At 44.0% G+C, this 25,324-nt stretch overlaps 1 protein-coding gene across 1 annotated transcript; it reads right to left on the bottom strand.

The window, feature by feature from the left end:
• Nucleotides 1–1,049: 1,049 nt before the first annotated feature.
• Nucleotides 1,050–25,262, bottom strand: htr6 (5-hydroxytryptamine (serotonin) receptor 6; the record flags this gene model as incomplete). Its single annotated transcript, XM_084333436.1, has 3 exons — nt 1,050–1,409; nt 21,583–21,693; nt 24,315–25,262. The coding sequence occupies 3 exons, from the start codon at nt 25,260–25,262 to the stop codon at nt 1,050–1,052; spliced, it is 1,419 nt and encodes a 472-aa protein (XP_084189562.1).
• Nucleotides 25,263–25,324: the final 62 nt, after the last annotated feature.

The following is a 25,324-nucleotide window of genomic DNA, read 5'->3' as shown; positions in this document are numbered from 1 at the left end:
AATTCAAAACTCCAGGTTCACCCCCTTCCCAAAATATAACTTGCGCAAAGGGCCGGATGTTTGTTCACCCCACGCACACTACTGAGATGGTACCTGTAATTTAGCATAGCCTAGTAGTATGATGAACGCAAACGAAAAGCCAGAGCTAGAATACCTCCCCTCCTCCCCACATACACACGTGCCGTGCCCACCTTCTCTCTCTCTGTGCGTGAGGAACTGGTGCTAGATTGAGAAGGGGCTGTCTCTCGGAGATCAAATTAATGAAAGTTTACGGCCTAGAACGGACATTCATACACAGCAATGTGCCTCCGAACAAGGTGTGATAAACATGAAACGATATATTTTGGTTGGCATGAAACGGGAAATAGTAATCAAACCATTAGGGACCTGCATGAGCTAATTCCTCTATTCAATAAAGTTTTACCCTGAGGGATGATTTACAATAAAGTGCTAAGTGCTCAAAACTGAAAAGTAGGCTACTTACATTCTTGACACTAGAACTCTCAAAATAGCGTTCACAAAAAAAAAAAAAAAAGAGTAGACCAGCTGTAGTTTACATAGAATTTTGTCTTGAGGTTCCACAAGTTGATCAAAAAGTATTTCCAACCGGGGCTTGAGATTGCTCAGAGTGCAAATCACTGTCTTCGCGACCAATGGTCGTGGTTGTTGTTCATTTGTTACTACTGGCACATTCTTCAATATATATATATATATATAATTTATATATGTATATTTATTTTTTTACAAGCCGATTATTAATTTGAATATAGAATATTCATTGACAGCCCTACTTAACACTAACTGCACACTACATCACCCCTGAGTGGAACATGGAAAGCCAAACTGTCCGTACTGAACCGTGACTTCAAAACCGAGGTACTTTCCGAACCGTGGTTTTTGTGTACCGTTAAACCCCTAGTCTAGTGTGTCATGATTTCTCATATTTTTTACTCTTTTTTTTTTTTTTTTTTTTTTTTTTATCTTCCACCACAAATCCTCTTGGATGGAACAGTGTCTTCCTTGACTGTCTTTCTCTTCCATCCGGCCCCTCAGTCCAAGGTGTCCACCTGATTGGGCAGGAGCAAAGGCAGCTCAATCCCAGCCTGCTCGGCGTCAAACAGGTTGACGGCGTCCGTGGCGGTGGGAGGGGGGTGCGGCGCATCGGAGGCCAGGGGTGAAGGAGACTCGCTGGGTAAGTTGGGCTCTCCCGAGTTGCGGAGCGAGAGGGAGAGCGCCTGCGAGGGTCTCCTGGGAGAGCGGGAGGGGCAGCAGCAGGGTAAGAGCTTCCCCAGCGCCCGTTTAAAGTCTCTCATGAACAGCGGGTAGATGATGGGGTTCATAGTGCTGTTGCAGTAGCCCAGCCAGGTGATGGCATCGAAGAGCGCTGGGGGGACGCACTCGCACACCGCCTGAGGGTAGAGAGACCCGGATTGGAAAGGTCATGTTACAGTATGTTTTGGGTATCCACAATGTTATCCACTACAGAATACTGACTATTTGCCTACAACTGTAATCATAATGTAATACATTGGATTACACAAGCTCTACAACATTTAATTTGATTACTTTAGGTTACTTTGGATCAAAAGATCCAAGGAATATGAAGCTAAACTGACAAATTATTCCAATTTAATTTGAGCCTAAATTGACTGTAAATTCAATGTTATTATCCCCCACAACTATGCCATTTCAAATGTATGTGAAATGTTGGATTCCATAATCTCAAAGAAAAAGCCTTTTTCCATCCTCCCCTTTTTTCATAGTAACTAATGGATTACAATTACCAATTATTTGTACCAACATTACTGTAATCCGTTACTTCCCAACCCAGAGGGAGACACAGCAAGTGCCAGGTGTAAACTAGTCAAAAGGCCACCATGCTGTGCAGTTCATCTCACATCTATCGCTCTCAGAATCATGGCAGTGTGTTTATACATGGGCAGGGGTGCAGTCGTAATATGGGCGGAGGCCAAACGGTATCCTATTATTATGCAAAGTCTAGGCACTTATCACCTAGACTTTGCATAATAATAGGATGCGCGCACTTCGAAGCCCAAACACCGTTTGACCGCAGTTGCCCAGCACTGCACCACTGTACATGGGGAATATTTGGTAATTTGACCAAATCCTTCAGTTTGACCAGATCCTTCTGTTTCAAACTATGGAAACAAGGTTGACATTGTTTTTTCCACATATCAAGCTGTCCCTCACTTATACTCCCTAGCTTTCAACCTTCCCCAACCTTAACCCCCCCTCCAACCTGATTTGATCTTTGTTACTGTGGCTTTATGTTTCTGTGTATCATGCTGTTTTCCCTGTTTCCCGTGGTCTTATGTTCCTTTTGTTTCTTTGTTTTTCTCTGTTTCTCTGCCTAATGTCAGCGACTTTGGGTTCCTGAGAAGCGCTTTACAAATAAAATGAATAATTATTATTATTATTATTATTTAAACTGGTAGAATGGCTAATTTCCTCCAGAGCAGAACTTGTAAATGTAACTGGGGTAGGCAGGCTGGGCAACATGTTGATCTTGGGGTTGATCGGGGGTTATTATTGTTGAGTGAAGGAGGGGACAGCTGCTGGAGAAGAGGCTCCTGTCGAGATGGAGGAGGCGGTGGGAATGAGGAGAGGAGGGAGGGGTGCGTTTGTATGCCACATTGAGTGTGAAGAGGGAGGAGAGCGCAGTCCCAGTCAAGACCTTTCGGCCTGTTATGAGGGGGGAGGGGGGGGGGGGGTCGCAGATGGAAAATCCACATGACTGGATCATCGAAAGCTTGACAATCAGGACGAGTGTAATGACCAATTTAGATCGAGCTGAAATGTTATTCATCTACACATTGTATTTCCTGCGTAATGAACTAATGAGGAAAGAGGATAAGTATAATGGGTTTGTGAAACTTTGTGTTCAATCTGATCAACTCTAAATTAACCAGAAAAGGGAAGACCTAACCTCAATTATAAAAGCTTATTCAGTTATGTAGCAGGAAGCCGGTATATTTCCTTATTGGATAACTCGGCAAGGCAATGATGCTGGGACTAACCAATTATAAAACAGACTGGTAAATGTCCAAGCCCCCCCCCCCTATCTATTATCTATTTCACTTTTAGTGCTCAACACTGCAGGCCAAATAACGAGTGTGACAATTGTCAAAGCTACCCCTCTGAATCACTGACCGAGATGAGGTAACGAAAATGAACCAGAAAGGTTATAAAGGAAATAATTGAGACTGTTGATTGTGAAGAAACCACATTGTTTCTAAGAAATTATCCAATAAAATAAATCTTTTAACATAGGAAAACATTATATATATACTGTATATAAAAACACAAACTCATAAACCTAACCTTTTTATTTTCTTTCAGAAGCAATGCAAAAAAAGACTATCCACTATGAATATATGGGTTTCCAAGCAAAGGGGTTTCATCTTTCACTGTTGATTAGTGTAGGTGGACATACTAATATGGACAGGTTTGGGAAGTTTACTTTTAAAATGTAACCAGTCGCAAATTGATTACCTGCTTAGAATAATTACAACCCATAATGTAATGTAATCCATTAGATTACTGCAACTGCTTCCAGTCCTTGTCCTATTAGGCTAGCATGCACCTGGACCTCTCTCTGGAGCTACTGGACACACACAGATGAAACTGATATCAATCTTCTTGTCTGGCTCTGGGGAAGATGGGAAATAAGTATGTTTCCAATTATTTTTTAATGTTCCTTTTAAATAGGCAAATTATTCAGATGTCATTCATAAATTTTTAACAATTACATTTCAGTAATTTTCTTATCCCCTACAGCTGTAACTAAATCATATTTAAATGTTTAACGCTTCAAATATTCCAAAGTAATAATAATATTTGTATAGCACTTTTCATACAGAAATTGCTATTCAAAGTGCTTCACAGCAGTAAAAAAAAATACAGGCATAAGCGAGCATAAAAAGATAGAGAGGTAGCAAGGTAAGGTAATTCACAGTTTTTCACATTAGGATCTAGCATCCCAATAGGCCTCTCTGTTTACGATTTCATTCAGTAATAAAAATAATAAAATGGAATAGACGGAGTAAAAGTGCGGGTTGATTCAGTTTAAAAATTGGCTAAAAATCGCTTCCGGTATGGTGAGCAGGGAGTAGGTTGCGTTTTTCCCTCTCTCCCTCATGTTTTTTTTAATTCTACGTTTTAAGACTCCAAACCCTCATAATTCTTGTTTATATGCAAGTATCGATATAGCTAACTAAGTATTTATCGTTGCAAAGATGTCATCCAAGACCAAAACGGGGCGATGTTCAAAATGAGGAGGAGGCCGACGACGCTGTTAGCAAGGCCTGGCTGGCCACCCTGCTTGAGAACCACAAAGAAGCTATTACCACCGAGTTCAGAAAAGCCATTACCACTCTGGAAAATAAACTTGACCAAATGAAAACGGACGTGGCTGACAACGGACAGCGGGTCAAGTCCCTGGAGGAGAATGCGGATTCTGTAAGCGAAAGAATTGAGTCGCTAGAGGCTACATGTGCTGATCTGAGGGCTAGCCAGGCTATGCTAAGGGCTAAGGCGGAGGATCTCGAGGCTCGAGGACGACGTAACAACCTTCGGATTGTTGGACTACCAGAGCAGATTGAGGGCCCGAGACCAACACCCTTCTTCGCCACCCTTTTAACCCAAGTTCTTGGGGCAGAGACCCTCCCTAACCCTCCAGAATTGGACCGCGCACACAGGTCTCTGGCAGCTAAACCGAAGCAGGGTGAAAAGCCTAGGCCTGTTATCATCAGGTTCCATAACTATCAAACTAAAGAACTGGTGATCCGGGAGGCCAGAAAGAGAAGAGCGGAGATGCAGTACAACAGTCAACAAATTGCTTTCTACGAGGATTATACCCCGGCCGTGTTGGAACAGCGAGCACCGTACTGCGATGTGATGGCACTACTTTACAAGCGGGGGCTGAGGCCTAGTCTTCACTACCCGGCCAAACTGATGATTACGGAAGAGAGCGGGGACAGGCTACGCTTCATGTCTGTTGGGGATGCCGAAGCGTACCTCAAGACCAAGCTAGCCTAGTGTGGACGGCTACCCAGCGAGTACCCAGCGGTAAGCTAACCTGACGCCGGGAGCAATGAACAATGAATGTAGAATGCGAGACTGAATTTATAGACATTGGTTGGGCTAAACTGGTCGACCGCGTTAGGCCTGACACTGAGACCTCATGGGGAGAGGCTATTGACATTGGGAGCTCCTAGATCTATCTGCAGCCTTCGACACAGTCAACCATCAGATCCTCCTCGCGGCCCTCGCAGGAATGGGAGTGGCTGGATCTGCGCTGACATGGCTGACATCATACCTCAATGACCGCTCCTACCAAGTGTCATGGAGAGGGACTCTGTCGGCCACCCGCCCCCTCCGGACGGGTGTCCCCCAGGGCTCGGTCCTAGGACCCCTTCTCTTCTCCCTCTACACTAAATCACTGGGTAACATTATCACATCTCATGGCTTCTCATATCATTGTTATGCCGATGATACTCAACTCTTCCTCTCCTTCCCTCCCTCAGATATCCACGTCTCTGAGCGGATCTCGGCCTGTCTGTCCGACATCTCCGCCTGGATGACGACCAACCACCTCAAACTGAACCTAAGCAAAACAGAATTGCTCCACCTGCCGGCCAAATCCTCCCCCCTGACCGACCTCTCCATCACAGTCGAGAATGCAGCTGTGACCGCGTCGCCGACCGCCAAGAACCTTGGTGTTGTCCTCGACGACCAGTTGAACTTCTCTGCTCACATCGCAGCGACAACCAGAACCTGCAGATTCCTCCTGAGCAACGTCAGAAGGATACGCCCCTTCCTGACAAAAGAAGCCACCCAACTCCTCGTCCAATCAACAGTCATCTCCCGCCTCGACTACTGCAACGCACTGCTAGCTGGCCTCCCGGCCACTGCCACCAAGCCTCTTCAACTCATTCAAAATGCAGCGGCCCGCCTGATCTCAAACCTACCGAAGTCAGCCCATGTCACCCCACTTCTTAGGGACCTGCACTGGCTCCCCATTGCTGCACGTATCCGCTTCAAGGCCCTCGACCTAGCATACCGTGCGGCAAAGGGAACCGCTCCCGCCTACCTCCGGTCAATGGTCTCTAACTACACACCCTCAAGACCCCTACGCTCTGCGTCTTCTGGCCGCCTCAGATCTACTCCTATCCAAGCTCCCGGAGGGTCATCAAAGAGAAGCCGCCTATTCTCAGTCCTTGCCCCACAATGGTGGAATGAACTACCCATCCCAGTTAGGACAGCCGAATCCCGTCCAATCTTTCGCCGTCGACTAAAGACTCACTTCTTCAACCATTATCTGAAATGATTAAAAAAAAAAAAAAAAAAAATCTAACCCCGACTAACCTTAATGTCATGCACTTGTCCTAATAAACTAACCTACACTGTAACACGCAACACTTTGATGAACATTGTTACTCAGCTGATAGAGTTATACCCTTCTTGCTGTCTTGTCGCACAGAACTTGTAAGTCGCTTTGGATAAAAGCGTCAGCTAAATGACTAAATGTAAATGTAAATGTAAATGTCCTATGTTCCCCGGGTTCTATGTTCCCCGCTTTGATTGATTGATTGATTGAAAATTTTACACCACCAGCCCTGATTCCAAACTCTAACCATAACCAGTTCGAAAGAGGGCCTAAGCTTAACCGTTCGAAACAAGGCGGACATTAATAATTAATAAAATAATAAAAATTAATAAAATTTCCAATCTATTAATCAATCAAAGCGGGGAACATAGAACCCGGAAAACATAGGACCCGGGGAACAGGACCCGGGGAACATAGGGATGATCCCTTGACATTAAGCGGACTGGCTTCTGAAACTGAACTTCTATGCTTCCCAAATGGCCGACGCGGATTATATTTGCCCGTATTTCTAACTCCTTTTTGTTTTTCTTAATATTCTTTAATAGCCCTTATTTTTACATGTCTCTCTCGCATTCAAACTGTAGACGTTCCCTCTGTTTAGAGGCTGCTAGATACATGGAATGGACCTGTTTGACGGGATAATGAAGGTTCTATTTGTATGCTTTAGGAGTATTCATTGCGCAGAGACTGGGCCTGAATTTACTAGGCCATTTACCTAGGTCTAACGGACACTTCGGGGCCAGCTGAAACCAACACCAACAGCAATAGGCATGATTACGACGTACTGAGTGTTCGGCTGAACTTGTGGACCTTGGTTATGTTATAGTGCCCAGTCACTATAGATTGGCCACCTATGCCTCAGAAGGGCAATATTGTTATTTCAATCAGAGTGACTCCTTCAAAAGGAACCCTATGCCAACCAGGTTGCTATAGCCATGACCTTGTGAATGATTGCATGCCGTTTTCTTCTGCTCCCTACTTTGTATTTTTTTGTCTTTGCCCCCCCCCCCCCTTTTTATTTTTATTTTTTATATATGTATATAATCTTCCCTTTTTTTTCTTAACTTAATTTGTCTTTTCTTTTGTATGGATTTATATACATATGACTCTCTATGCAGGGTGAGCATACTCAGGGTGCACATGCTCCTCTTAATATTTGAGGGTCTCAATACAAACAAGCCGGATAGTATCTGTTGAGTAGTGGGGGTTTTGTATGCATGTTTCAGGAAGCACTCAAGGTACTGACTGGACCAACTCAACTTGTACACGCTTCTTTTTACTGTCTTAAGGTACAGGTCTCTGACACTGCCGGATGTAACTAACCTCATTACTTCTCTATACATATTTTAGGTACATTGTGAGGTCCCTGAATCGTGTAACCCCTGTAACTGCATATACCTCATGTTTATTACCATGTTACTCTTTAAATGTATGTATATAATTTTTTTATTTTTTTTAGACAGAAGGAGAAAGGGGGGGGGGGGGAAAGAAAAGAAGAGAGTGGCACCTCTGTTTCAACTCTGTTTTGGTTTTGCAATCTTTATATCCCTAGTGGGCCTGGTAGCAGGGGCTAAAGACACTCTCCCCGAGCTGTTGTAAGCTGGAGGCGGGCTTTGCCCAGGTCCACTGAATTATAGGCTGACCTACACACACTGGAACACCTCGGTTTACTTGTTCACTCTCTACTTTCTATGGGTCACACTCCTTATTGGGAGTCATTGGTAGCGCTTTTATGCCCATGCTCTAATGGATGAGCCTCGAGTTGTGTTGCAAATATCTTTCATTGTTATCCCAATGTTTAATTTTTGAATTTAAGCATCCCGTTTTTTGTTTTGGTTTTTATTTCTTATTTCTTTGGCTGTTCGAATGTTCTTTTAACTCAAATTTAAAGGTTTATCCGTAATAGTATTGGAGGCTGTTCGAAATTGACGGGAGAGAGGGGGAAAAGGGGAGTGAGGATGGAGTCTCCACCGGAAGGAATGTATCCGGAGAGGTACAGAGGCTGTTGCTATTCCCTTAGGGACCAAGGGATGTACCCCCGGGTGAGTATGTTTGTGTATGGTTGTGTGGGTGTATGTGTGTGCATTAACCCCCCCCCCCCCCCCCCCCCTTTTTCTCTATCCCCCTCTACCTTTCTCCTCTCTTCCAATGTTTTATCTTTTTCGACTCAGGTATGTATATACTTAACAGAACATGGCAGTGACGGGCAGGAACATCCGTTTCCTCTCATGGAATGTCAAAGGGATGAACAACTATCAAGGCTAACAAGGTACTTAACCATCTACGACACCTCAAGGGTGACCTTTGTTTTTTACAAGAGACACACATCTGCACCTCAGATATCCCCCGCATTAAGAGAGCATGGATGGGACACGTTTTTCATTCTAAATTATCAGCAAAAGCCAGGGGAGCTGCAATTATTATACATAGGGATGTACCCTTCGAGCCTTCCACCATTTTAACTGATCCTGACGGACGATATGTTATAGTGTCGGGCAAGCTGCAGAATATTCCGGTGGTTTTGGCCTCAATATATGCACCGAATTGGGACAATGATAAATTTGTATCTAAGTTATTTTCCACGATACCTAACCTTAATGATCATCACATAATTATCGGAGGAGACTTTAACCAGGTCCAAAACATGGAACTGGATAGGTCTTCGGATAGACGTACTACCATCTCCAAAGCGGCGAGCATTCTAAAATTTCATATGGAACAGCTTGGCCTTATAGACCCCTGGAGAGCAAAATTTCCTACAGATAAACTTTTCTCCTTCTTCTCCCATGTCCACCACATGTATTCGAGGATAGATTTCTTTTTACTAGATGAAAAACTACTACATAATGTAGTCTCTCTACTAAGTACCATAGTATAGTCATTTCCGATCATGCCCCGACATCCGTTGAAATTAACTTCCCCCAGGGTAGAACACCCTCAACATTTTGGATATTCAATTCCCACTTATTATCTGAACCTGAATTTAAGGATTTTATTCATGCACAAATAAAAATCTTCTTTGCGATAAACGACACACCTGAAGTTAGCAATGACATGCTCTGGGAGGCCTTTAAGGCATATCTCCGCGGACAGGCCATCTCCTTTACCTCTCATTTTGGGAAGCAGGAACAATCCAAATTAACGGGTATATCAGATGAGATTAAACGATTGGACATCCAGTATTCATCTAAACCAACTCCTGCTCTATATAAGAAACGACTCCAGCTCTAATCACAATATGATTTGCTCTCAACTAGTAAGATCGAGAGACTACTCCTGCACACAAAGCAGCGTTTTTTCGAGCAGGGGGATAAGGCCGGAAAATTACTTGCGTACCAAGCACGAGTGGCGAGTGCCTCTAGACTGATTCCCAGGATAAAATCCCAATTAGGTGTCACTACAACAGACCCTACGGAAATTTCAGAAATTTTCTCTGACTACTATTCCAAACTTTACACGTCGGAGTCCTCCCAGCAGGACTGGGATCGCCCAAACCCCCTCAAGTCTCTCAAATACCCTCAGGCGAATAAAGCGGAAGCTGAAGAGTTAGGCACGCCTATAACCATCTCTGAAGTAACTGAGGCAATCAAATCTTTACAAAGTGGCAAATCACCCGGGCCAGATGGCTATACTACAGAATTTTATAAAACTTACTCCGTGTTGGTTGCTCCTTTTCTACTGAGAGTATATAATGACTCCCTTCTAAAGGGCCAAATGCCAGGGGGGCTCCAGTAGCTCACCGCATATCTCGGCGCTATGGAATGGAGGTACCTGTTCCATACACTTGAGAAATTCAGTTTGGGACCAGGTTTTATTTCATGGATAAAACTCCTATACTCGTCCCCAGTGGCCTTGGTTAATGTGAATGGTACCAAGTCGGGCCAGTTTGCGCTTTATCGCGGCACTCGTCAAGGATGCCCGCTTTCTCCCTTGCTCTACACGCTCGCCGCAGAACCTTTAGCCATATGGCTTCGCAGTGAGGACCGATTTGAGGGGATTGAGAGGTTCGGCCTGGTTCATAAACTCTCATTGTATGCCGACGATCTCCTACTTTATGTCTCCAATCCGTCATCGTCCATCCCTGTTATCCTGGATATTCTAGAACAACATAGGCAGCTCTCTGGATACAAACTTAATCTCCAGAAAAGTGAATATTTACCTGTTAATGCATCTGCGGAACGGCTTCCTCAATCGCTTTTCCCCTTTAAAAGGGCCACGGAAGGATTCACATATCTAGGGATTTTTATGGCCAAATCACAGACAGAGCTCTTCGCAAAAAATGTCCGTCCTCTGCTGGATCGCTTTAAGCTAGATCTGACGAGATGGTCCTCTCTCCCCCTCTCGCTTCTGGGAAGGGTTAACCTGATAAAGATGGTGGTCTTACCCCGATTTCTATACGCTTTTCAGCATATACCAATATTTATTAATAAAGCCTTTTTCACTTCAATTGATCAACTTATAGGTTCATTCCTGTGGGGTAACAAAAGAGCACGTATTAAGAGGACGATCATGCAACATCCCAAATCGGAAGGGGGTTTGGCTTTGCCCAATCTTCGCTATTACTATTGGGCATGTAATATAAACAAACCCCTTTACTGGAGGACCAGGAGGGAGGAAGAAGACCAACCCCAATGGGCTCGGATGGAAGTCTCCTCTTCAAAGTACTCACTCTGGTCTGTGGCAACATCCCAACTACCCATTTCGATCCCTATTAAACAGGTGGCTCGGAACCAAATTGTGACGGATACTTTGAAAATCTGGAATCAGTTTAGGAAACAATTTGGCCTACACGCTCCGTCGGGGCTAGCTCCAATCTCTCGTAATCACCTATTCTTACCGTCCTGTATTCAGAAGCTGGGCGAACAAAGGTTTGCTAACCATTAATGACCTCTACTCCGGAGGTGTGTTCTCGTCGTTTGCAGAACTATCAAAAAAATTTGGTCTCCCAAATTCTCACCTTTTCCGTTTTTTTCAGATCAGGCATTTTGTTCAGAACCAATTCCCACAATTCCCTGGCCGTCCTCCAGACTCTAGGACTGACCCTCTCCTATCGCTCGGTACCGGGCGGAAAGGGCTCGTCTCAATTTTATATGATAAAATATTTTGGATGAACCCAACTTGCTTAGACTCCCTAAAAGCCAAATGGGACGAAGATCTGGGAATTATCATTACAGATGAACAATGGGATCATATATTAGACCTTGTACACACTTCCTCTATATGTGCAAGACACAGTTTGCTGCAGTGTAGGATCCTGCATAGGGTTCACTACACCAATGCGAGGTTAGCAAAGATATACCCGGATAGAACGGATGCGTGTAATAGATGTAAACAATCTCCAGCCGATTATATGCACATGTTTTGGACGTGCCCCAAACTCACAGAGTTTTGGACTGCAATATTTGATACACTAAGTAGGGTCCTGGGCGTGACGTTAGACCCTGATCCACTCACTGCCTTTTTCGGTATCCCGAATCCCCCTACGATCGCATCTAGGGCTGCAATACGAGTTGTGGCGTTCACTACCCTCCTCGCTAGGAGACTTATTCTCTTTAAATGGATACACCCTTCCCCACCTACTCACAACAGATGGATACAGGAGATACTACATTGCGTTAAGCTTGAGCGAATCAGATTCTCCCTAAAGGGCTCCCTTGAAACATTCCATGTGACCTGGCAACCATTTCTGCAACACATCGATACCCTGACTATCAATGAAGAGACTTAGAAAGGATAGAGCTTTACACCTTTAACTGCACTTCCTTATTTTTTATTATTATTTTATTCCTATTTTCTAACGTTATTTTCAAGGCGATTGTACATTTCTTTATTTACAACCCATACTACATAAAGCATTTACTGACGATCACGGAATTATAAACGACCCCCCCCCCGTTTATCCGCGCATGATGAGTCATAGCGTTTAGGATCGTATACAATTGAATTTTTTAATATAGCGTGTATCTGCAATAAACGGCAATCGATAATCTATATATGCGTTTAGGCCTATAACTAGCGTTCTAGGAATTACTGCAGAAAACGATAAAAACATACTTATATTCTAGACGGTATTTTCGTATGAATGTTTGAATGAAAAAGTATAACGTTCCTACATCCTGAACGATAGATAATCGATGTTGAATGGGCCATAGTAATGTCAATTTAGCAATACAATTAAAAAAGTTATAGCCCTGCAAAGAAGGTGAACATCTCCATAGGCTTAGAGTGGTGGCAGAGATGGGCATGAGAGGGGCAAACTGCGTGGCAGTTAATGTGTTAACACATTGTGTGCCGGCCGGATATGACGAATTATCGCTTATTATCGAGGACGAGCACATTTGTGAGCGATTAAACTATATCTTAAATTATGGCTATGGGTCTAATACACCCGTCGCTTATCAATGACTTGCTTGCAGTCAACATGTACGAAACGGATTGTTTTTTCATCAGTACATTTCCGTTTTATACCGCTTTGATTACGAGTATAGTTTTGGAGATTTCTAGAAAGAAAAAAAGATTCCGCGATAATAGCCATTTACTGGAATACACAAAACACGTTGTCATTTTCCGGCTGATTTATGAATCGTTTTCACATAAACGCTAGATTATCGAGAGTATTTGTGTTCTTATGCACGATACAAAAGCAGGCTGAAAAATCATTTATTCGTGCCGCGCTCAGCGCCTAACACCACACACACACACACACACACACACACACACGTTGTGAACGCTGTGAAAAAAAACTCTGATTAACCCAAAACTGGTAACATAGAGTCCTTACCTCAGATCAGATGTTCTGCAAAAAGATTAATCCAATTCCTGATCGCCATTCCAAATATTGATCGCGTTTATTGATCCAACGTTATAGTCCAAAACGCATAATCGAAAGCTGCTCCGAGCCTCCCCAGTGAATGTGGTAACAGACACTGCTTGCCAGAGATGGGGAAACCCTGGACCGGAGTTTTTCGCTGATGCACATGGCCACTCAATCCAATCCAATGATGTGCATTACCATCCGGGAGACGATAGGGGGCGGTATTTGCCCTTTTCGAGCTCAGAGCCATTCCCAATGATAACGTCAGGCTGGATGGATGAAAAATTAATGGATATCGCTAATAAAAGAAATAACGATTAAATATCGAGAAATCTCGTTATTGGCAACCAAATAACGAGTAATCTCGTTGTTGGCACCCAATATGTTAACACTGAGTTTCTTTACAAAGTTCTAACATACAACAGAGCAGTGCATAACTCTGGAGGGTCTGGACTGGTCAGATGAGCTCAATGGTACACTGGTTGAAGAAACATGGCTTGGCTTCAAAACCAAATTTTCAACGATACTAAACAACATGGCCCCCCTAAGAACCACCAGGGTAAAAAATCGCGCTGAGCCGTGGATGCACGCTGAAATACTGACCGCTATGAAAACCAGAGACAAAAAATGCTCTGAGTTTCGTAAAAGTCAGTCAAAGCTTAACATAAGCACGAGCAGTGAACTCCAAGCCCACGTGACGGAACTCAAACTTGAAAGAAACAGACTAAGAAATGATGTAAACTCCATGATCAAAACAGCAAAGAAAAAATTCATCAATGACAAAACCGAGGAAAACAAAAACAAACCGCGTGAACTTTGGAAATTACTCAATAACCAACTAGGCTGCAGTAAAAAACTTAAAACCAGATTCTCAAACATAAACATAAAGACGGACAACACGCTCATCACAGAAAAGCTGGATGTAGCCAATTACTTAAATAGTTTCTTCACAAACATAGCCACAACACTGGTAAACAAACTACCCTCCCACTCAGGGCATTATGGGGTAGAACACATAGTAGCTTACTACAAAAACCTAGGGGTCCACAAAGATGACTTCAAACTGGAAATGGTAACAACAGATGAGGTACTCAAAAAACTGAGCGCCCTCCAACCTAACAAGGCCACTGGCCATGACAACATCCCCTCCAAATTCCTCAGAGACTCAGCAGCCGCCATCACCCCAGTCATCACACACATAATAAACCTCTCTATAAAACAGGGACACGTCCCCAAGGACTTCAAAATTGCGAGAGTGACCCCTCTGCACAAAAAAGGCAGTAAATTAGACCCAGGCAACTACCGCCCTGTTTCTATCCTTACCTCCATCTCGAAAGTCATGGAAAAAATTGTATACGAACAGGTCGAAAAATACCTTGCGGAAAAAAATCTAATCTACGAATTCCAATCTGGCTTCAGAACATCAAACTCCACTGACACATGCCTTCTCTATTTAAACGACCACATCAAACAAGAGGTGGACGCGGGCAAATACTGCGGCATGGTCATGCTGGACCTACAAAAGGCCTTCGACACTGTCAATCACACCATTCTGATTGACAAGCTAAAAGCAATTGGTTTTGATAGTCTATCAGTGAGCTGGATGCAATCCTACCTGGAGGGGAGAGAGCAGATGGTGGAGGTAAACGGTACCCTATCCCCCCCCCTCACAGTAAACTGTGGTGTTCCACAAGGAAGCATACTAGGTCCGCTACTGTTCCTAATTTATGCAAATGACATGTCGTCAGCTTGTGACTGCAACTTGTTCCTGTTTGCGGACGACTCAGCCCTGCTGGTCTCTGACAAGAACAAATTACAGGTTGAAAAAACCCTCAGCTCAGAACTAAGCAAAATCTGCACATGGCTCGCTGATAACAAACTATCATTACACATGGGCAAAACAGAGTCCATTCTCTTCGGTTCAAATAACAAACTCAGCAAGACCGACGGCTTCTCAGTTACAGTGGGTGACAATATTGTCACAAGGAAAGAAGATATTACCTACCTGGGTTCCATCCTAGAGGCAAATCTTTCCTGTGACAAAATGGCATCCAATGTAATAAAAAAAGTCAACCAACGAACTCGTTTCTTGTACCGGATCTCCTCACTGGTAAACAAGAATACCCTGAAGACTCTAGCAGGAGCACTCATTCAAGGGTACTACGACTATGCTTGCACCTCATGGTACCAAAGCACCTCAAAGGCGCTAAAAACAAAATTACAAACATCTCAAAACAAACTGGTCAGACTACTGCTTGACCTTACTCCTAGAACCCACCTCACCCCTGCCCACTTTGACAACCTAGGATGGCTTAGAGTAGACGACAGAGTACAGCAACTTGCAATGGGCCTGGTCTACAAGATACACTACACGACCAAGGTACCCATGTACATGACTAAATACTTCCCAAAGGTCAGTGAATACCACGATCACAACACCAGAGGGAGCTCCACAAATCATGTTAAACCCAGATTCGGCTCAAACAAGGGACTAAACACGTTTCGCAATTATGCCACATCAATGTGGAACGCCCTACCCAAAGCTGTAAAGGAATGTGAATCACTACCCACTTTCAAAAACACTCTCAAAAAACACCTAAGGGAGACTGCAACTCGAAACTGGCCCCTGTAAATGTCCGAACACAACCCCCTCCAATGTACAGTAAATTACCAAGTATGGTCTTGTCAATAATCCAATGTACAGTGTTGTTTGTACAGTTGTACAGTGTCCCCCCCCCACCCCTCCTACCCACCCCCCCCCCCCCCCACCCAACCACCTCCAATGTACAGTCCCCACCCACCCCTCCTACCCAACCCCCCCCCCCCACTCCTACCCCCCCCCCCCCCCCCCCCCCCCCCCCAACCACCTCCAATGTACAGTCCCACCCCCACCTACCCAATCCAATGTACAGTTTCTACGCCTAATGTATATACTCTTTTCTTTCTGGACTCTTTTTGTATCACAAATACAGTACTGTAATTGCAAATCTGGTATGTCATAAATGTATAGATGTAGCAGTACTGTCTATCTGTATGTCATGTATGTCATATATGTTACGATGAATTGGAAATGGGGGACCCTGGTGTAAACAAGACGAAAGTCTTTCTCTGGTCTGCATCCCCTTAACAATTGTATGTATTGAGCTGTACTGCACTGTACCCATTCTGCAATCTGTTAATAAAGTTTTCATTCATTCATTCATTCAATACTTTGAGTTTCTTTACAAAGTTCTAACATACAACAGAGCAGTGCATCGCTCTTAACACTGAGTTTCTTTACAAAGTTCTAACATACAACAGAGCAGTGCATCGCTCTCAACTTTGAGTTTTTTTTACAAAGTTCAGTTTTGAATTACAACAGAGCAGCGCTCTTAAAATTACAGTGCATATGAGTAGGAGGTAGTGAGATGAAATTAGCATAGAACTGACACATGAATTTGATAGGAAGTGTATAAAAGTAGGCAGGGTAAGCTAGTGCAGGTAAAGTACAATTTGTGTCAGGATATCCCTGTGGTTTCATTTAAATGCCTGAGCAAAGAGATTTTAAGCTGTCTTTTGAAGATGTCTAGCGAGTTGGCTTCCCTGATGTTTTTGGGTAGTTTGTTCCATAGTTTTGGGGCGTAGTTGATAAAGGCTGCATCACCGATCCTATTTTGACTGTTTCTGGGAGCCTCTAGTAGTCCAGCAGCTGATGATTGCAGTGTTCTTGCTGGCCTGTAATTTATTAGAGTGTTGGCGATGTATCTAGGTCCCTGTCCATTTAGAGCTTTGTATGTAGACAGACTTTGAAGTCAATTCTAAATGTTACAGGAAGCCAGTGTAAAGCAGCTAAGACTGGACTAATGTGCTTCTTCTTTTGGTTCTAGTTAGCAGTCGGGTTGCAGAGTTTTGGATTAGCTGAAGCCTCTCTGTGGTTTTCTTAGGGAGACCTGTGAAAAGTGCATTACAGTAGTCTAACCGGCTAGATATGAATGCATGAATTAGCTTCTCAGCATCGTTTTGATTAATAAATGGTCGTACTTTTGCTATATTTCTGTTTTGGGGCAGATAATTAGAATTTCAGTTTTGTTCTCGTTTAGTTTCAGGAAGTTCTTACTCATCCAAGTATAAGCAGTCTGTAATGGAGTTAATAGCTGTATCATTTGGTTCAGCAGATATGTACAGTTTTTTTTCCCCTCCTTTTTTCCGATTTTTCTCCCATCCCACTGTTAGTCGTTATGCCAATTCCCAACCCCCTTCCTGGTTGTTGCGCACCCCCCCCCCCCCCCCCCCCTACTGTTTTAAACGGTAAGGCTAACATATTGTGTTTCACAGAAACAAAACTAGACTAATCTGTACAGGATCCAGAGATTGAAATCGAGAACTATTCAATAGTCAGGAGGGATAGAAACCAGTATGGAGGTGGCGTCTGTGTGTATATTCACAAAGATACCAAATTCATCAACCGTACTGACCTTAACCATGACGAGATTGAAACTGTTTGGATTGAAATCTTATTTGAAAGGGCGAAATCAGTACTAGTAGGCACAATCTATAGACCGCCAGAACACAGTGGCTTCTATGACACACTTGATGGGTGTTTAGCCGGGGTGGAGGGCATAGAAAAAAATCGTATTGGGGACTGGAACACGGATATGCTACGTAAAGCAGCACCCGTCTTCAAGGCCTTCAGTAGGTTTTGTGATCTACACGGCCTCGGCCAGCTAATCACCCAACCCACAAGGGTATGTGAATCAACTCAGACTACCATTGACCTCATCCTGACCTCTGACAAGTCCAAGATCTCCAATAAAGGGGTTATAGCATGCGGGTTAAGTGATCATTATATGATATTCTGCACCCGCAAAAAGCTAAAGCAAAAGGCTGGCTGTCACAAAACAGTCACATCTAGAGACCTCAAAACCTACTCTAGCGAGGCCTTTAACCTTGAACTGGAGAGCCTGGACTGGTCAGATGAGCTCAATGGTACACTGGTTGAAGAAACATGGCTTGGCTTCAAAACCAAATTTTCAACAATACTAAACAACATGGCCCCCCTAAGAACCACCAGGGTAAAAAATCGCGCTGAGCCGTGGATGCACACTGAAATACTGACCGCTATGAAAGCCAGAGACAAAAAAATTCGTAAAAGTCAGTCAAAGCTTAAAAAAAGCACGAGCAGTGAACTCCAAGCCCACGTGACTGAACTCAAACTAGAAAGAAACAGACTAAGAAATGACGTAAACTCCATGATCAAAACTGCTAAAAAGAAAATTCATCAATGACAAAACTGAGGAAAACAAAAACAAACCATGTGAACTTTGGAAATTACTCAATAATCAACTAGGCTGCAGTAAAAAACTTAAAACCAGATTCTCAAACATAAACATAAAGACGGACAACACGCTCATCACAGACAAGCTGGATGTAGCCAATTACTTAAACACTTTCTTCACAAACATAGCCACAACACTGGTAAACAAACTACAGTACCCTCCCACTCAGGGCATTATGGGGTAGAACACATAGTAGCATACTACAAGAACCTAGGGGTCCACAAAGACGACTTCAAACTGGAAATGGTAACAACAGATGAGGTACTCAAAAAACTGAGCGCCCTCCAACCGAACAAGGCCACTGGCCATGACAACATCCCCTCCAAATTCCTCAGAGACTCAGCAGCCGCCACCACCCCAGTCATCACACACATAATAAACCTCTCCATAAAACAGGGACACGTCCCCAAGGACTTCAAAATTGCGAGAGTAACACCCCTGCACAAAAAGGGCAGCAAATTAGACCCAGGCAACTACCGCCCTGTTTCTATCCTTACCTCCATCTCAAAAGTCATGGAAAAAAGAGTATACGAACAGGTCGAAAAGTACCTCGCGGGGAAAAAAATCGAATCTACGAATTCTAATCTGGCTTCAGAACATCCCACTCCACTGACACATGCATTCTCTATTTGAACGACCACATCAAACAAGAGGTGGACGCGGACAAACACTGCGGCATGGTCATGCTGGACCTACAAAAGGCCTTCGACACTGTCAATCACACCATTCTGATTGACAAGCTAAAAGCTATTGGTTTTGATAGTCTATCAGTGAGCTGGATACAATCCTACCTGGAGGGGAGAGAACAGATGGTGGAGGGAAACGGTACCCTACCCCCCCCCCCCCCCCCCTCCTCCCAGTGAGCTGTGGTGTTCACAAGGAAGCATACTAGGACCGCTACTGTTCCTAATTTATGCAAATGACATGTCGTCAGCTTGTGACTGCAACTTGTTCCTGTTTGCGGATCAGCCCTGCTGGTCTCTGACAAGAACAAGTTACAGGTTGAAAAAACCCTCAGCTCGGAACTAGGCAAAATCTGCATATGGCTCGCCGATAACAAACAAATCACTACCCACTTTCAAAAACGCTCTCAAAGAACACCTACGGGAGACTGCAATTCGAAACTGGCCCCTGCAAATGTCCTAACCCAACCCCCTCCAATGTACAGTAAATTACCAAGTATGGCTTTGTCAATATTCCAATGTACAGTGTACAGTGTCCCCCACCCACCCCCTACCCAATAATAATAATAATAATGGCTTTACAGCTGCTGTTTTAAAGGCATCTGGGAAAATACCAGTTCTAAGGGAAGTGTTGATGATATCTAGCACAGGGTTTGAAACACTATTAAACACCTGTTTGAAGAAAGCTGTAGGTACAGGATCAATGTCTGAGGTGGAGGAGTTACATACTGAGACAGTTTTGCAGAGCTCATCTAATGTGATGCATGTGAATCTTCTCATGGTTACATTGCGCGGTATTGCTGTAATCAGCTTTATTTCCATGACATCATCAATGTATGCCTCAAATTCTTCACCAAACCACTATTTATTCCTGTGAATTACACTTTGAGAGTTAAATTCCTTTCTGGTCTCTGACAAGAACAAGTTACAGGTTGAAAAAACCCTCAGCTCGGAACTAGGCAAAATCTGCATATGGCTCGCTGATAACAAACTATCATTACACATGGGCAAAACAGAGTCCATTCTCTTCGGTTCAAATAACAAACTCGGCAAGACCGACGGCTTCTCAGTTACAGTGGGTGACAATATTGTCACAAGGAAAGATGAAATTACCTACCTGGGTTCCATCCTAGTGGCTAATCTTTCCTGTGACAAAATGGCATCCAATGTAATAAAAAAAGTCAACCAACAAACTCGATTCTTGTACCGGATCTCCTCTCTGGTAAACAAGAATACCCTGAAGACTCTGGCAGGAGCACTCATTCAAGGGTACTACGACTATGCTTGCACCTCATGGTACCAAAGCACCTCAAAGGTGCTAAAAACAAAATTACAAATATCTCAAAACAAACTGGTCAGACTACTGCTTGACCTTACTCCTAGAACCCACCTCACCCCTGCCCACTTTGACAACCTAGGATGGCTTAGAGTAGACGACAGAGTACAGCAACTTGCAATGGGCCTGGTCTACAAGATACACTACACGACCAAGGTACCCATGTACATGTCAAAATACTTCCCAAAGGTCAGTGAATACCACGATCACAACACCAGAGGGAGCTCCACAAATCATGTTAAACCCAGATTCGGCTCAAACAAGGGACTAAACACGTTTCGCAATTATGCCACATCAATGTGGAACGCCCTACCTAAAGCTGTAAAGGAATGTGAATCACTACCCACTTTCAAAACCACTCTCAAAGAACACCTACGGAAGACTGCCATTCGAAACTGGCCCCTGTAAATGTCCTAACCCAACCCCCTCCAATGTACAGTAAATTACCTAGTATGGTTTTGTAAATATTCCAATGTACAGTTTTGCTTGTTTGTACAGTGCCCCCCCCCAACCCCCTCCAATGTACAGTAAATGACCTAGTATGGTTGTCAATATTCCAATGTACAGTGTTGCTTGTACAGTTGTACAGTGTTTCCCCCCCCCAACCCCTCCTACCCAACCCCCCCACCCACCCAACCCCACCCAACCTCCTCCAATGTACAGTTTTTACGTCAAATGTATATACTCCCTTTTCTGGACTCTTTTTGTATCACAAACAGTACTGTATTTGCAAATCTGGTATGTCATAAATGTATAGATGTAGCAGTACTGTCTATCTGTATGTCATGTATGTCATATATGTCCTGATGAATTGAAAATGGGGGACCCTGATGTAAACAAGATGAAAGTCTTTCTCTGGTCTGCATCCCCTTAACAATTGTGTGTATTGAGCCATACTGTATTGTACCCATTCTGCAATCTGTTAATAAAGTTTTCAATCAATCAATCAATCAATCAATCAATCAAACCAACAAGGTCCCATGTCCTGTATTGGTCCAGAGCCGGTGTCTGTTGCCTGTACTGACCTGAGCCATGTTGGTGATGAAGAAGGGCAGCCAGGCGCCGAAGAAGAGCCCGAGCAGGACACCCAATGTGAGGCTGGCCTTCAGTGCCCTGCGCTCACTGTTCATCAACAGCTGTGGATGGTAGGGCACACACTGAGATAACAGAGGTCCAGGTAGGTACATTATGGATTATGGGGATATTAGCTCAAATAATGTAAGATGACTTGTTTTCACTTGACCTGGGCTGTTATTTATCAAGCTAAACGAGGATCATTGACCAGGTCCTCTTAAATATCTCATTCAGAATATATAGGCAAGTGCAGCCCAGGTGTGTCCAGCCCACAACCTAATACCAAATCTTGTCAAATTGTTTTCAGGAGTGTTTAATTTCATGGAAAGATAAGAATGTATAAGGAGATGGCTTATAAACTAGCGTGACATTAGTAGACGACTATAAGCTAGTAGTCGTGTTGTGTTCCTTTCTTCCAATCTCAACTGGACACATTAAACCATTGAATCCAAGGAAGCCGTGTTTCCCGCCTCACTCAGTGATGGGGTGAACAGGGATGGTAGAGTGAGACGTTTTATATACTGTAGCAAATATATACTTCAACATTGTCCACTTGGAGTGTTGTTTGAATTTTCCACGTCATGTTCCATTTCACTGAAGAAGCTGATGTTAAAAGGGGAACACCCAATTAAAATGTCTAATATGTTGTTTCCATGGCCTAAGACAGTTCAATGTGAACATGAGCTGCTCTCTCCCAAAACCAGAAACCAGAAGTAAAGATATAGTAGTGGTTTATTAGAAATTTGCGTATACACCTGTTTTCTGTCCTGTGTGTGTATATGTGATGCTTGTGTCCCTGTGTGAGAGAGAGAGAGAGAGAGATGATCTTCAAGGTGAGAGGATGTGTCTGAAGAGCTCCTGAAAATATTTTAGGCTGAAAACTGGAAAGAAAGATAATCAAAGTGGAATAAACCTGGATATTTCTACAAGGATCTAAAGAGATTATACCAATATTATAATTTTCACAATTCCCCTGGGTGCCCTCAGTGTCATCTATAAAATCTTTCCCAATACATTGTCTACTGAGCGGCTTTAGAACTTTAGCACAAGTATTTCTTTTACTGTCTTAGAGAAATAATGTGTATGAATTCTTAACCCTTTAAGCATCCTTGTTATTATTTGCTGTTGCCTACACTACAGCCCTCAATGCCACCCCGTCTTACCTACAACGCCTACAGCACAAGGTCTTTGCCATCTCTACCAGCAAATGTTGCATTGAAAGATTCCTGTTGTTACCCACTTCATCCGAGAGGTTTCTTTCAGATTCATTTGAAAGGCTTTCATTTTGCTCGTCATTTTCATCTCTTCCATTCCCTGTTCCCCTGGGAGGAGATGTTGAGGGACAGCATGCTGCCAACCCTCAAGGCACTTCATTTGAATGGAATGGGAATATAGTACAGGTCAAGTGGCTGCGTGACATTGAACACACACACACACACACACACGTTGAAGTGGGAACACATTTCTCTAGACGTGGATTTTCATGTGGGTTTGACTCCTCCCCTTGGGTTTTTAATTGGCTTTCCTCATCCCTCAAGTCCTATCTCAATTCCATGCATCCTGCTCTCAATTAACGGCCACGCTCCGGCTCTCCTCGCCAGCTCATTGGCTTTTCTTCATGACAATTTAGCTGACAGAACCTGACAGGCGAAAGCAATAAAGGCTAGTGGAAATCTATGACTGGGAATGGAAAGAAAGGTGCTCCCTTTCAAGATTAGATCAACCCTATAACCTGGGCGGTTTCAGAATTATGGCTGCCATTTTACTGTATGGAAACAGCATATAACCTTATTTTCCCAAGGCTAAATTGCAGGAAGACAACAACAAATAAACACTTATTGTAAATTATGTGTTTCTTTTATTGTTTCTGTTCCGTCTGTTCCTGCTCACATTGTCCCATAAAACCCTGCTCCTCTAAAGGTTTTTCTACCATTTCATCAAGAACATCACAGCTAATATGTATAATTTTATCAGGCATCTCTGTGTGGGAGAGCTGATTTGTTTTAGTTAAGTATTGATGAGTCGAATGGTCAAGAAGACTTGATGAATAATGCCTTTGAGATACCCGGGACATAACAGGTCCTGGCCCTTTAATCTAAATACCTGAGCCATAACATGGCCTGGTCTTTTAATCTAAATACCTGAGCCATAACATGGCCTGGTCTTTTAATCTAAATACCTGAGACATGACAGGACCTGGTCTTTTAATCTAAATACCTGAGACATAACATGGCCTGGTCTTTTAATCTAAATACCTGAGACATGACAGGACCTGGTCTTTTAATCTAAATACCTGAGACATAACATGGCCTGGTCTTTTAATCTAAATACCTGAGACATAACATGGCCTGGTCTTTTAATCTAAATACCTGAGACATAACAGGACCTGGTCTTTTCATCTAAATACCTGAGACATAACATGGCCTGGTCTTTTAATCTAAATACCTGAGACATAACATGGCCTGGTCTTTCCATCTAAATACCTGAGACATAACATGGCCTGGTCTTTTAATCTAAATACCTGAGACATAACATGACCTGGTCTTTCCATCTAAATACCTGAGACATAACTGGGTCTAGTATTTTCATCTAGATAGCTGAACCATAACTGGGTCTAGTCTTTTCATCTAGATAGCTGAAACATAACTGGGTCTTTTCATCGAGCCTTTGCCGTCTTTCTTACCGGGACGTTGCGTGACACAGGAGGTTCCTGGTGACTGTAGTCCTCTGCGTCGTGGTGGTGGGCGTGCCCTGCTGCAGCCCCAGGAGAAGGCGGCCGGGAGGGCTCCCCATGAGAGGGATGTGGGTATGGAGGGTGACTGAGTGCTGCCACCCTCCTTGCTTGCCGCCGGGCGGCCAGGAGGATCCGACAGTAGGTGAAGCAGATGGCGCTGGAGGGCAGGAAGAAAGTGAGGACGGTCGCCACCAGGGCAAAGGGCAGCGTGACTGGAAGGCGACACTGGAAAGACAGGTCACCAGAGGGCGCAAGCTGGAAGTAGGACGCTGGGTACAGTGTGCTCAGCTCTGAATAGGAGCTTACGTTGGTGCTACCAATCCCGTGCCCGCTCCAGTGGCCCAAGCTGTGCCAGTTCATCTCGATTGGCAAGAAGGAAGTCAGTGCTGCCAACCCCCAAGCAGCCCCCACCAGCAGCAGGGCCCGGGGAGGGGTCATCCTCTGCTTGTAGCGTAGTGGAGAGATGATGAGGAGGTAGCGGTCCAGGCTGATCACACAGAGGTTGAGGATGGAGGCACTGCAGCACATGATGTCAAAGCAGAGCCATACGGGACAGAAGCCTGGCCACAGAACCCAGGCCCCGCACAGCACGTTGAGCATGGCCGGGGGCATGACCACCAGCGCCACCATCAGGTCAGACAGGAACAGTGACACCAGGAAGCAGTTGGAGGTGCAACGCAAAGAGCGATGGGCAAACACCAAAGCAATGAGCAGCGTGTTTCCACAGGCCGTTATCAGGATGATGACCGTCAGCATGAACGCCAGCAACCACGGGCCACTGCCACTGATGCCCCAGGCACTGTTGGTGGAGAAGCTGCTGTTGTAGCTCCCTACTGGGCTAACGACATCTACGCCTGCCACAGCTCCCTCTGAGCCAGGTGAGGTAGTGTCACCCATAATGCTGGTTGGTATTGATGAAGTGAGCCAGCTCTCAGGATCTCTCTTCTGCTGTTCCTTTG

This window comes from Notolepis coatsorum, assembly GCF_963971535.1.
Source record: "Notolepis coatsorum genome assembly, chromosome: 17".
Taxonomy (NCBI): domain Eukaryota; kingdom Metazoa; phylum Chordata; class Actinopteri; order Aulopiformes; family Paralepididae; genus Notolepis; species Notolepis coatsorum.
Note: the sequence above shows the minus strand (reverse complement) of the source record. Positions and strands in the feature narration are given on the sequence as shown.